Source organism: Crocodylus porosus, unplaced genomic scaffold (assembly GCF_001723895.1).
Source record: "Crocodylus porosus isolate Cpor-Errol unplaced genomic scaffold, CroPor_comp1, whole genome shotgun sequence".
Taxonomy (NCBI): Eukaryota; Metazoa; Chordata; order Crocodylia; family Crocodylidae; genus Crocodylus; species Crocodylus porosus.
Window position 1 is genome coordinate 230,142,106 of NW_017728886.1, and position 13,694 is coordinate 230,155,799.

Below are 13,694 nucleotides of genomic sequence, written 5' to 3' on the forward strand. Positions count from 1 at the left end.
CAGCGCGGGCCCCCCCGGCCGCTCCCGCGCGCTGCCACCGGGCTGCGGACTCTGCCCCGACGGGAGGGCTGCCGGGTGGGCCTGCGCCGCGCGGTCGGGGAGCCCCGGGGGGCAGTCACTGCCCCTGGCTCGGCGCCGGGGGTCTAGCACCCAAAGCGCCGGCAGGGCCGGGCTCGCCCCGCGCCTCCCTCCTGCTGCCACGTCCCCGTTTGAAAAAGCCAATGGGCGGGCGGCTCAGGTGCATCTCACCTGCACCACGTGGCCGGGCAGGTCGGCAGCTCCCCGCCGCCCGCAGCCATTGCGCGCCTGCTGTTGCTGCCGCCGCCGCTGCTGCGCGGGCCCCGGCAGCATGACGGCGTCCCCCGACTACCTGGTGCTTCTCTTCGCCGCGACGGCGGGCGCGGGCGGGGCCAGGCTGGGCTCGGACGAGAAGGAGCTGGTGCGGCTGCTGTGGAGGGTGGCGGACCTGGGCCGCAAGCAGGTAGGGCGGGGGCGCGGGCCGTCGGGGCGGGCGTCCCGCCGGGGAGCGGGCCGGAGCCGGGGCCGGGGCCGGGGCCGGCGGCGCTGACGGTGCCTCTCTGTCCCGGAGCTGGGGAGCCTGCACGAGGTGCTGGTGCGCCCCGAGCACCTGGCCCTGGCGGAGGAGTGCAAGGAGGTGGAAGAGGAGCGCCTGGCGCTGGCCCCCCCGCTGGAGCAAGCTCTCCGACAGGTGAGGGGAGCAGGCATGGGGAGCCATGCCTTTGCCGCCTGGCCTTGGGACTGGGACAGGCCCTGCAGCTCCTGTGTAGTGCAGTGGGGAGCAGGGGTGTGAGTCTTGATGCCTAGCCAGGTCCTCCCAGGGTGCGTTGGGCTTCAGCTCTCTGCTAACTTGTCTGCAGCCTGCTCACCTGCCTCACTGCCCCCAGCTGCAGCTTTCTAGCTAAGGTGCTACCTATAGGCCCCTTGGCGCTTGGCCTGGCTCTCCAAGGAGGCTCTGGCCTTGCCCTTGGCTCTCTTAACACTTGTTGGGACTTGGGGTGCTCTTGAAAGTGGACCCCAAACCCTGAGGGGTTTTGTGAGGCACCAGGAGCCTGAACGGCCTGTACTGAAACTAGTGTGTGGTGTCCTGCTTTCTCCAAGCTGCAGCCATCTGAGCAATGTGCTGAGCTGGACGAGCCGTAGCCTGGCGGTGTCCTCTCCAGGAGTAGAGGCTTACTAGGAACCCTGGTCTGGTGAATAGAGCATACCTGATCCCCTCACTTCAGAGGCGGCTGCATGGTAGCCTGCAATAGGAAGGGGCTGGCTTGATGACCCAGGCAGCCCCTTCAAGTCCTCTAGGTTCATACAAGCAAGTAACAGCATCGTAGGGGCCCTTTCTGCTTGTGTGGGGAAGGGGTTAGTGCTTTTGAGCTACTGCATGTCTGTCTTTGCAACTTCCAGTTCAACCAGTCTGTAAGCAATGAGCTGAACATCGGTGTAGGTACTTCCTTCTGTTTCTGTGCTGATGGACAGCTTCACATCAGACAGGTTCTGCATCCTGAAGCTTCCAAAAAGGTAGGTGGGATGGGTTGGGGCAGGGAAGGTAAAAAGAGAGTGATTGGGTGCAGTATGCCTTGAGACCTGATCTAAATGTGATTGATTTGATTTTTATTGAAGATTTCATAATTTCTCTCTACTTCAAATTGCCTGATATTAAAATAACACAGAAATCTCTAAATAACTTTACCAGATTCAAGGGCTGGTCTATGTAAGTGGGATATTTTGAGTTACAATCTCCTCTAACTATGCTAAAACAAGAATGTCTGTCTGGGTTTGGGGAATTAGATTGGTATGAGCACCTTTTTACTGGTTTAGGGTAAGTCTGTTTTGGAAATTGCTTAGATAGAAATGATACTCTTTGTGGCAGAATATGTGACCATCTAGGAAATTGTGCTAGCTTAAATACAGTAATTTAAATTAATATCCTACTTTTTTAACTGGTATAACTCTTTCATGTAGACCAATCTCAAGACTCATTTAATGTAGCTAATATACATAAATTGATTAGTTTGTAGGACTGCAGCCAGGAATTTGTGAAAAATGTCTAGAGTTCAAGATTTTTTTGCAGTTGTACATGCTGGACTTTGAAACTTTGAACTCCATGCTTAGGTTTGGTAGCTTCCTATCTTAATATATTCAGTTTATACTCTAACAGTGGTATTTGCCTGTATTTGTAAGGAATTGATCAGGACAAATTATGAAGGATGAGCAGATTCATAATCTCAAGCACGGCACCAGACCACTAATGTAATTGTAGATTCCTACCATTAACAGTAAAATTACAATGATGTGAAGGAACCCCAGTTCTTACATAGCTGTCCCTCCACTGTAGCAAACAAAAAAAAAAAATATCACAGGTCCATGTTTCAGTATAGGTGGGACTACGGATGTTTTAAGAATCAGGGGAATGCAGCTTTCGTAATGTGTATATAATCCTCTCTTTCACTTGCTGCACCTAATAGCAATCTCTGGACATCTTATTCTCTCCAGTACCTGTTATTTTAGATGGCTAAAGCATGAGGATAACAATGTAACTGATCTTTTTACTGCTGTCAGATTACAATATAAGATTTGGTTGTCAATGCTTTTTGGTATGTTATGTCATTCCAAAAAAGTCAGTCTTCTAATATTTTAATAGAATGTACTGCTACATTATGAATCCTACTGCTACAGTTCATACTACTGTATGCATTGATGTAGAATTGTCTCTGTACAGAGTATTGGAGGGGGGAGTAAATTGTGATGCATCTCATCTCTTTGTACAACAGAACTAGTTATCAAATTGAGGTACGATTTACCTAGTTCCACCTTCAGTGTAATTGGAGAATATAGATTATAACACATCCCCCAGATTTCTGAAAATTCTTTGTCACTTTAGTTCATGAGATCTTTAGGATAGGGCTTTCTCTTTCTCTACATACTTAAGTATTGGCCTACATTTAAGATTTGTAGCAAAAAATCTTTAGGAAGGTCCAGAATGTCTGTTTTGGATAGTCAGCTTGAGCCACTGCCACAGCCTGGTTTTTAGAATCATTGCTACCATGTGTATGCAGGTTCAAATTATGTTGAAAGTTTGAACAGAGAAATTCATTTAGTGTAAAAAGGGAAGAGAACCAAAGTGTCATTAAATTAAAACTGAGAAATTTCTAAAGGCTGAGGTCCTGCATATCCTTTACCAAAAGGAACAGAAGTGACAATGGAAAAAAAAATTGTATTTACACTTGAAAATAATGCCCAGATTACTTACTACATATTTTGAAGAGAAGCAAGATCTTGCTGTTTAATTTCTATAATGGGATAAATAGTTAGGCCGTAGCATGTGCACATGTGTTTGACTGCTGAAATATGCAAACAAAATAAATAATGGAGTTAATGATGTCTCTCTCATACCTGTTCTTCTTGCAGAGGAGGACAACACAGAGACTTGCCAACCTCTGTGATGACCTTACACTTGAATGCAAACTCTTTGAAAATGGGTGGGGTTTAAATTATGTAGTCACAGACCTGTTTACACCTAAGCCAAAAAATCTGTTATTACTTCAAATTAGATCCCAACTTGTTAGAGCCTAACATCTACCTTTCCTCCCACATGTGCATCCACCCTGTCATTCTATTAATGAATGTGGTGTGACATTGGATAGTCTTTACATTGCGGAGGTAAGGATCTTGTCCTGATGATCCTGAAAAAAGGTCCTCAACAGCCAAACAGAATATAAAACCTTACAGTTGTAGCAGCATTTGTGGAAAGTGATTTTCCCCCCCCAGCTAGGTACAAATAAGAACTCAAATGTAAACACACACTGTCTGTGCTAATTCTTTACCCAAAAAAGGGTACAGGAGGATCTGTTAAACTGCTAGATACTAATTTTCTTCTCCAGTCTAATAAACCCTGTATTTCTGTGCACAAATGTATACGCTGCCAAATGTCCCAGCACAGCCACATTCTAGATCTATTTTATTTAATTTACTCTGTAAGGCAGTGTTAAATTAGTTATACATGGAAATAATACTTTGTATCTACAGTATATTCCATTAATTCAGAGTTCTTTTCTTTTAAAAAGCTGCTGTTCAAGCAATGAGAGAGATAATATCTGAAAATGTCACTATCCTAAAATACATTGCAAGATGCCATCCTGTTGCATTCTCTGATCTGAGTTTCATGTGGTAGTGGTTTAAATAGAAAATATAACCTGATGATGATATTCTTATATTTGCATTCAGTGTACTTGACAGCCGGCCTGCATTCTGTCTGTTACTCATGAGTCTCCTATAGGATGACTCCAAGATCCCAGACCTCTAAGTAACTGTCTTTTTAATCCAGACACCATAAATGTTTCCCTTCTCTCCCCCTGCTCTCTCTTCAGATGTGGAATATTTCCTCCTGCCCCCAAATTCAATAAATAAGAGGGCTAGATGTAAATGGGTGCACAATAATCAAATATAGTCCTAGAAGATTTAAAGAATTCAGGATATAAAACTTAAAAACAGTGACTTTTTTCCATCTAAAAAGCTATTACAAATTACTTGCAGAGGTCATCCTGTATTCATTTAATTTCCCTCCAAATTTTGTGCAGCTGCATTCATCATAACTAAGGAAGCCTGTCTCCAAAACTAGACAATGAAGGCTTTAAAAATAGATTAAGTCTGTGTTGTATGTAGTAGCATAACATTCACAGAGTCTGTGAGCCTAACAGCTTTTATTGACCCTCATTTGAGATGAGGCACATAACTCACTCTTGGCTTGACAGGTTGGGAGTGGTGTATTTGTCAAACACCAGCTGACAGCCTTTACATCACATCACACAATTACAGATTCTCAGTGTTACAAAGTGTCAGAATAAATAGTTGAAGTGTGATTTGTGCTCTGAAAACTCAATCTGTCTATAAAGTGTCTTCTCATTTTTCAAAATCTGATTGAGGTCCATAAATTGAACTATCTGCCCTCTGGCTTCTAAAGATGAAACTTGGAACCAAGAGCTATTAAAATGTTGCAATAGTACCTATATGTTCTCCCACAGATGCACTGGATCTGCAGGACTAGTAACAGTAGCCAATAGGCTGAAAAATCCTTTCTTTTTGCTTGTAACAGAAGCAAATATTTATGGTTATACAGGAAAAAGATCTTTTTGAATAAGAAAGTCAGAGCTGTACTTAAACTGCTGAGAAAAATCTTATAAAAAGGCTTACTATAATTGGGGATGTGTGCATATTTTTCTTTTACTTCAAAACTTTTAAAGTGTCAGGGGGGGTAAAAAACAAAGATGGAATTCACCTTAATTAACAGTAACTATCTTGCTTTTACAGAATATTTTACTGCCTGAATGCTTCTACTCTTTTTTTGATTTGAGGAAGGAGTTCAAGAAGTGTTGTCCTGGCTCACCTGACATTAGCAAACTGGATGTTGCAGTCATGACGGAATGTATCCTTTTAAAAATTGCATCTTTTTTTGTTGCAGTAGTAAATCCGTACTTCTAACAAGAATACTGTCAGGGACTACTAGAATGTTAACCATGGTTATTCAGAAATAGTATAATTTAATAAACCACACTGAACCCAAATGGATTTCCTGTTAAAGATGGCACTCTCTATAGGAGTCATGGAAAAATATATAGTGCCTTGCAAAAAGCTTCACTAGAACTTTTTAAATAGTAAGAGATTTGGAAGGAACTTCACTTTCTATTTTCTGTCTCCTAGTTCTGCAATACAATGAATGGCTAATTCATTATTTTCTTTAGTGGAAAGTTATGATAAATCTGGATCCTGGTTTATTTTAATAACTAAAATGAATCATTACTACAACAGTTCATGCTCAGTGCATTCAATATGTCAATTTTCATTGCGTTTTTATCACACTTTATAGATATTAGATGATCACGGCTGTTCTGGGACCTTAGTTTAAATTTTGATATTTATTTCTAAAATGATTATGGTGTTTAATCTTTGAATAATAATGGTTGTTTTCAGTACCTGTGTTATGCACATTTTGATGTAAATTCTACTTGGATACCCTACAAAATGTAGGGGATGCTAGCAATACTTGGACATACTGCCTTCCCTTTGCTTCATAGATGTCAGTGTGGTTAAAATGGATTTCCAGAATGGTTCTCAAGTAAGCAGTGACCTGATTTTGTAGTTCTCTTAAACAGTGTTTTACTATGTGACTTTCTTTTCTGTGCATACCTGGGCAGCACATAGAAACTTGAACTGAACTTCAAACCAGTAGATAGAAAAGATGTTCCCCCTGCTTTTCTTGTGCCTAATATGTCTTTTCACTGTTCTGTATCTGTAAGCTTAGAAATAGTTGAAAAAACACTTTTTTTTCCCTGATGCATTCAAAGGGAGGCAGCAAATACTAGGAGGAAGAGAAGGAATTCAAAATGATTTTCTTAGTTCTCAAAGCTAGAATAAATGTTAATGGGGAGAAACAGTTGGACAAAATCACCGAGATGTATCTCCCTCTTTGACATGTAAGTGGTTGGCATTTACCAATTTTTGCCACCTAGCGATACCTGAGACACTACAACCTTTCCTCAGTAGAAAATGAATAGAAATAGAAAACAACTGCAGATTTGGAAGGGGGGGGGTTGTTTTCATGCGACTATGTGGCAACAAGGCTTAAAATGCCAGTGCTACAGCAGCAACTAACCAGCTATGGAATCGGATGCTTGAAGTAGTCTGTTCTTGTGAGTTCAGATGCTGAATTATTGTAAATACTATAACTCTTCTGGTAAGGAAGCAGTTACTTGCTTATCCTGCTATCCTAAAGCAAAAAAGGTAGGTGTGGATCTGAATATGCAGTATATGAGGATCTCTGAATATGGGGCTCTGCATAATACAGGAGCAGGGTAATGTTAAGTCTCTGCTTTTACATGCTAGGAATTTAGTAGGAATATTTATGTTTTTCTACTCTGAAGAGTTCATAGCTTAAGGGTGATCTACCACGATCTCTGAACAATAAGCTACTTTGAAGAAATTGCACCAGTGAAATATGCCTTCTCTGTGAACTCAGTAAGTGAGCTGGTGTACATTATAACATTTTATATCTTCTGAGTAGTAGGACCCTAACAAAAGTTTGCTGATAACGTGGTTTTCTTGACCCTATTTTGTAGTGTCATGACTTACCCAAGAATCTGACCAAAAGATTTCCATGGCCATAAGCTTGCAAATATTGTTAGACCTCCTTTGGGAAGAGTTTGAACAGAAGTTACAATGCCAGGTATTGCCTGAAACTTAGTCTCTTCTAATTCCACCATCACTATACCCACCATTGAAACTTGAACAAAGTGAGTGATTGTTTGGTGGACCAGGTGTGTGTGTGTGTGTGCACTGAAATTCTTTGATACAGATCTGCATTGTGGACTTGAAAAAACTAGTTAGCAACACCTTTCTTTAAGCATATAATTTAGAGTGTTGTTTTGGTCTGTGAGTTTTGTCGGCTCTCTTGTTCTCAGTTATTTGTCTGACTTCTGTATTTCTGCTTCACCATTAGCTCTTTGTAAATCTACTCTGTTTGTCCAAAATACTCCATTTTTTTTTCTATGTGTTTCTATAGTGTGCTTTAAATTATACGTCAGGAGGAATAGCACTTCCTTGAGCTATACTGCTGTTTTGGTAGGGTTTTCATCTGCTAGAGACATCCATCAACTCATTTCAATATTTTGGGAAGATCATATAAATGATTTTCTGACTTACAAAACATGTCAATAGGTTAAAAACATGCCTGGTCTTCAAAGATCTGCCAAAACAAACTATTTCCTGGTTATTACTAACAATACAAACTGGCCCATTTCACTTAAGTTGCTACACTAGATAGTTTCATTCAAGTATGAGACAATTTTGTAACAAAGATAAGTAGATTGAGTAGAAAATTAACTCATGAACTTGGCATGAGAGGCACAAAATCATTTGGAAAGTTTTGTATATAAGAGCTGTATAATAGAGAATGCTACCGAAATTAGAGTGGTTCCCTTGTATGCTCTCTTTGAGTGAAGACATAGATGACGCTACTTATCTGTATTGGGAATTGCATCATTAGTTAACTGTTTAGTTGAAAACATTTAAGTCCATGGCATAAATCAGACAACTGCATGTTATGATGCCTGACCATATACAGGGAAGGTAACCTTTTCTGAGAGAGAGCTGAGAGAGATTGAACTGAATACCCAGAGGAACTTGACAGTCAACTGGATCAGCAAGCTATGTGAAGTCTGTTGAAACTGGAATCCCTTTGTTACGAGAATATGTTTTTCCTGTGAACACTCTAATCTTTTTTTTTAAAACCTGCATAATACAAATCATTAGTTGTTCTCATGAGCAAAATATAACTCGTTATTTTTAAGAAAGGAAAAATAGCAATAGTTAAAACTTTTCAAATTCAAGAAATTGAGGGAGAACTGAGACTAACTGTGAATCTTACCTTTCAGATAAATATTTCTGTTCTTGGCTAACTTCTATGATCTCAAACAGCCAAATAGTGTGTGAGAGATTTTTGTTTATTTAATGTGACCATACGAATGAAAGTAATGTAGCAGGAACAAAAAAATCAGCTTCAAAGAAAAGTCATTAGAGAAATCATGTTCTTCTGGAAAAGAAGTTAGGGTTATCCAAAAAAGAATTTACTTTTTTTTTTGTATAAATATATGTACAGAAGGCTCAGCAGTGTTCATGCACTTTACATACCTAGCTAACTCACTCCCTTTGATTTGTAAACCTTGCTAAGCCAGTTCACACTGTCATGAATGCCTTGAGGGTAGAGTGAATAAAGCTTGCGTGACTAAATTTAGTCAGATCCTCCTTTCCTTCAAGATCAGGCCTGTAGAAGCCTGGAAGGACAAGCAGCTGGAGAAGATGCAGAGGATACAGTTGGAGAAGAATAGCTGCTTTGCTTATTTCTCAATTAGGCTAGTGTGAAGATAAATAAGAATAGGAAATATGTTTATGGATGAACAGTCAACTACCTCAAAGACTGCACTCCTGTTCTGTTGCTAGTGTTTAGTATATCTGTGTGCATGTGACTGTATTTTTTCAAAAGCAAATGAAAATCAAGACATGCTGCATAAAATCTGATAACAATAACAGCAAAAAACATTTCAACAAAGTAGTAAAAAAACAAACCTGTCTGTCTCCTAATTATAAACAAGAGCAGTTAAACTTCTAATTTTTGATAATTCATCTCCTGGTAGTGCCTGGGACCAACTAGAATTGGAACCACATTGTGAGATAAACACTGTTAAAATAAAATAAATCATGTCCTGAAGGACTTAAAATGGATAAAACAAAGGGAAAAGAGGATGGACTAAGCAGAAAGACAAGATATGGAGGAACACTGTAGAAGTGATAGGAAGAAGGGAGAAAGTACAATTTAGGTGAAAGTGTGAAGTATAGGTCCAACACCATGAAGGAGAGTACTGGAAACAGCTTATTTTCCTTGTCTGCACAAATGAACCTAAGGCAGAGTTAGTTAATAAACTCTCCTTCAGAGCTACAGGAGGAGTCAGCTGGAGTAAAATTCTGTAGTTCGTTGTTTCTGTACTTGAATAGCAGCTATGCCTTGCCTTTTGGTCAATTTAAAATACAGATGCACTCGTGCGTAATGTAATAAATAGACCCTACATCCATATATTGTCTATAGAGTTTACTTATGCTGGACTAGTTGCCATTCACAGTGAAAAGCCTTTACAGTTTTAAATATCAATTCAAACTCTTCACAAAATCATAGAAAACTAGGCTTGGAAGGAACCTTAGGAGGCCGTCTAATCCAACTCCTTGCTCAAAGCAGGAGAATCCCCAACTATATCATCATAGCCAAGACTGTTTTGCCAGGTCTTAAACTTCCAAGGATGAAGATTATTCAGCCTTTCTGGGTAACCTGTTCCACTGTTTTGCTACCCACCTACTGAGAGTCTTTTCTAATATCTAACCTACACCTCGCTTGCTGCGGCTTGAGACCATTGCTTCTTGTTCTGTTACTTACTACCACTGAGAACAGTGTAGCTCCATCCTGTTTGTAACCATCCTTCAAATAGTTTGAAGGCTGCTATTAAATCCCTCTTCTCCAAACTAGATCTAAGGACAGGCTGATGGAACTGGGTTTATGAGTAGTGTGCTCCAGCCCCCTAAACATGTTTGTTGCCCTCTGTGGACAAACTAGAGAGTCCAATATCCTTTCTGTAGTATAGGAAGTAAAAGTGTGGAAGAAATTGCTTCTCTTCCCAAAATTAAACTATACATCTATATATCTGATCCAGTTAAAGCAAATTGTTTATGAGATCTGTGGAATGTTCTTTAGGAGAAAAAGTGATTTTGAAATAAAGTAAAAAGCCTAACACTTGTAAAGCGGGATAGTGAAAAATCATTGAAATGTAAAACCATTCATAGGTGCTTGGCAACTATATGTGAATACAAGCCTTTGTCAAGAATAATTTTGTTGTTGCCAACAATCTTCTTGTAAAATGTATGCAGAAATCTACTTTCCACTTAACCAGTGTTCCAAATGAATGAAAATTGATTCCAGTTGGTAAGAAGCAAAGTAGTGAAAATTTTTATCTCATCATTTACCAGCTCTCACTAATGTTGATTTTTAACTTTACTTTTTCTCTTACTCCAGCTAAACAACATCTGTTAACATAACTCATCTGTTGCATCTGAACTGAACCCATGTGTCTGCACTATAAATATTTCCTGAAGCTTCCTAGTAGCAGTGGTAAATATTTTTCTGTGAACATTTTCAAAGAAAATGTACAGTACTTTGGCTGCATAAAATATATGCACTGCTGTTTTAGCACTTGTTTAATTAAAAAATGAATCTTAATTTTAATTTCCTAATAAATAGGGAAACCACTCATTCTGTTTAAACGTAAAGTGATTTTTTACCTTTCTCTGTGAACACTGGATGTGTTGAAAAGAGATACTGTAGGTTGGTATTAGTCAGGACTCTTGTCTGCCTACTATATCAGGAAAAGAATTCTAGACTGAAGGAATAATTTTTAAGAATAGAGTCTCTTAAACTTTGCTTGGTTGTTTTTAGGGGAGAAAAAGCCTTCTACAACTTTTAAATTTATTTATTAAAGCAGGGCTGTTCAACTGGTGGCTTAAGAGCTGTATGCCGCCCCTGAAGGGTTAATTTGTGGTCTCCTGGCTTCTACCCAGCTGCCATTTATTTCCCCACCACAGAGGGCAGTGTGGTGCAGCACAGCACAGACCATGGCCTGGGGCTGCTGAGCAGGGTGGCACACTGGTGGAGTCCAATGGCTAGGGAGTTGAGGGTGAGGCACCCATGTCCTGCACAACATGCAGCCCTCCACTGATGTGCCCTGGGGGGAGTGTGGACCCTGGCTGGTTGGAAGTTGAACAGCCCTGCATTAAAGTATGATATTAGAACATTAAAACTTCTAAATTGGATACTTGGGTAGAAAAACATCTAGCAAAATATATTGGGTAAGGAAAGCTAGCGGGGGGGGGAGGGCAGAAGTATTTCATGGTAACTTGAACTAAGCATCCATCATAAAAAAAAAAAAAAAAAATAGTCTAGGTATTTTTTTTTTAAACATATGTATTATTATTGTTATAATTAGCTTGGGAAGAAAACTTGAAAGTTAGAACTTGCCAAAACACAAACTCCAGGCAAAACCTATTTGGCTCATTTAGTCTTAAACTCATGGGTTTCTGGGTCCACAGCTAGTGGTCAGGGCCATGCTTCTGGCTTTGATTTTCTTAGTAGAGATTCCAAAATGCCCCATGTATATTTTAAATTTAAAAACTGTATCTAATGTCATGAGTTGTTACGTCACATGTATAACACTTCCCTCGTTAATTTTCTGTACCCCGGTTCCCTGTAGTTTGGGTCTTTAGCAAAGTGGGATGTTTTTTTTCCAATTCCAAAAGGCTAACAGCATGAACTTTTTTTTCTAACATCTTTATGTGAAAGCAACCAACCAGAATTTTAGAAGTAGGACAATTTCTTCCTTCCCTCCCACCTACCCATTTCCAAAATATTTTATCTAACTGGGGACAACTGCAGATCATTTTAATGTACTCCATAATGGACACAATGGTTTAGTTTTCTTCACTTGGGTAGCAGTGCTACAAAGATAGTGTCCAGTGTTCCTACAAAATGCCTTTCCTGAACATTTTAATTTTCTCATCCTTATCATTCACTTCTACTTATTTCAAATAATGGATCAAGTTACTGTTTCACTAGGGTAATGTGCCTTTACCCAGTTCTTGCCACATCTCAATACCAGGTGAGCAGGGTGTTTGTTTGGTTTGGTTTTAAAATTTGTAGAAGTGGACAAGGTGCTGTGAGCTGCATCTTTGTAGAAAGTGTATGGTAAAGACAAGGAATGAATGACTTGTAAGGGACTGTTTGCTGTATGATCTATATTTAAATACTATGACCTTAATTTTAAGCTTGGGGATATGGTTTTAACTCAGCCTTTTTCCTCCCCCATCAGGCATGGCATACTAGAATCTAGTTATTTCAAATGCAAGAATCTGTGCAATTTTCACCCAGATCTACCAAATACCTTACCGTTGTTACTAGGATCTCCACTGTTGCCGAATGCTTTCTGAAGTGATCTTGTGTTAAGTAATGGTGACTGAGGATTAACATGGCTGAATTTTTATTCAAATCATGAATGAGAATGGGTTAAACGTTATGTTGATTGAGTCAGTGGCAATGTGAATGTTTGGCACTAGCGTGTGGGCGAATTCTTTGGTAACAAACTTACTCAATAACTATTGACTTAACTCCAGAATGTAGATTTAAATCTTGACAAGAAGAATCCAGCATTTCACTGTGGAGCTTCTCAGGTTGAAGATATGGGCAATATTATTTTAACGTTAATTTCAGAACCATACAGTAAGTGGCCATAGTAAAATAGTTTGCTTTTTTGCATTTTTGTTTTTGTGGTTTTTGTTGGGTTTTTTTTTTTTTTGGGGGGGGGTGGTTCTTTCTTGCATGCTGGATAAAAATAATTTCTGATGTGTTTCGTAGATCACAGATTTTCAGATCCAGAAAGGGTGAACTACAAATTTGAGAGTGGTCCCTGGTACGTACCTCCCCTTCTTTTTGGACATAAGTCTTCACAGCATCCCTGAAACCAGACCTACTCTTAAAATTCTGTATTTGGCTACATTTGCAAAGGGTTGCCTTTTGCATTTGTTCATATATCCTCTTATGTTGTTGGGAAGCCTTTTTTTGAAAGAACCCAGTAAGTATTTTAATTAGGAGGAGGGACAAAGAGATGAAAGATATGGTAAAATAAAACCAGGTGCTGAACATCTTTTTTTCACCTTATTTGTTACTAGCTGCTAGTTTCTGGACTGTGCTCATTATCATCATTAATAGTGAACACACTGTGCTATTATACAAGAATGATTTTAAACTCTTGTTAAACAACCTCTTGATATTGGCTTTCACTTTAAAGTAATGATATAAAAAGTAATTGCTGCCAAATTCAGCACAACTAGACATTTCCTGCATGTATGAATCTAAAGATACTGACAAGCTATGGGAGTTCTATGAGTAAATCACATAAATATAACATCCTTTTAAAATGTGTTCACTGATGACAACAAAGCTTAGATGTTTACAATTAAGGTACAAGCCTCTTAATGATTTTTCTCACCTTATTAGCAAATGAGCTTCTTAATGATATCATTAGTTACTAGTACTT

At 39.6% G+C, this 13,694-nt stretch overlaps 1 protein-coding gene across 3 annotated transcripts in view; it reads left to right on the plus strand.

The window, feature by feature from the left end:
- The first annotated feature begins 269 nt into the window (after nt 1–269).
- The window catches only part of ESRP1 (epithelial splicing regulatory protein 1), a 42,021-nt gene continuing 28,596 nt past the window's right edge, over nt 270–13,694 (plus strand). For 2 of the 3 annotated variants that reach the window (XM_019550626.1, XM_019550635.1), the window contains exons 1-6: nt 270–481; nt 590–709; nt 1,420–1,533; nt 5,323–5,437; nt 12,779–12,877; nt 13,013–13,067. In XM_019550626.1, coding sequence (XP_019406171.1) covers nt 350–481; nt 590–709; nt 1,420–1,533; nt 5,323–5,437; nt 12,779–12,877; nt 13,013–13,067 — 635 coding nt within the window. In that variant the 5' untranslated portion in view covers nt 270–349. The remainder of the gene's footprint in view (nt 482–589; nt 710–1,419; nt 1,534–5,322; nt 5,438–12,778; nt 12,878–13,012; nt 13,068–13,694) is intronic. The other variant, XM_019550643.1, reaches the window with a different exon arrangement.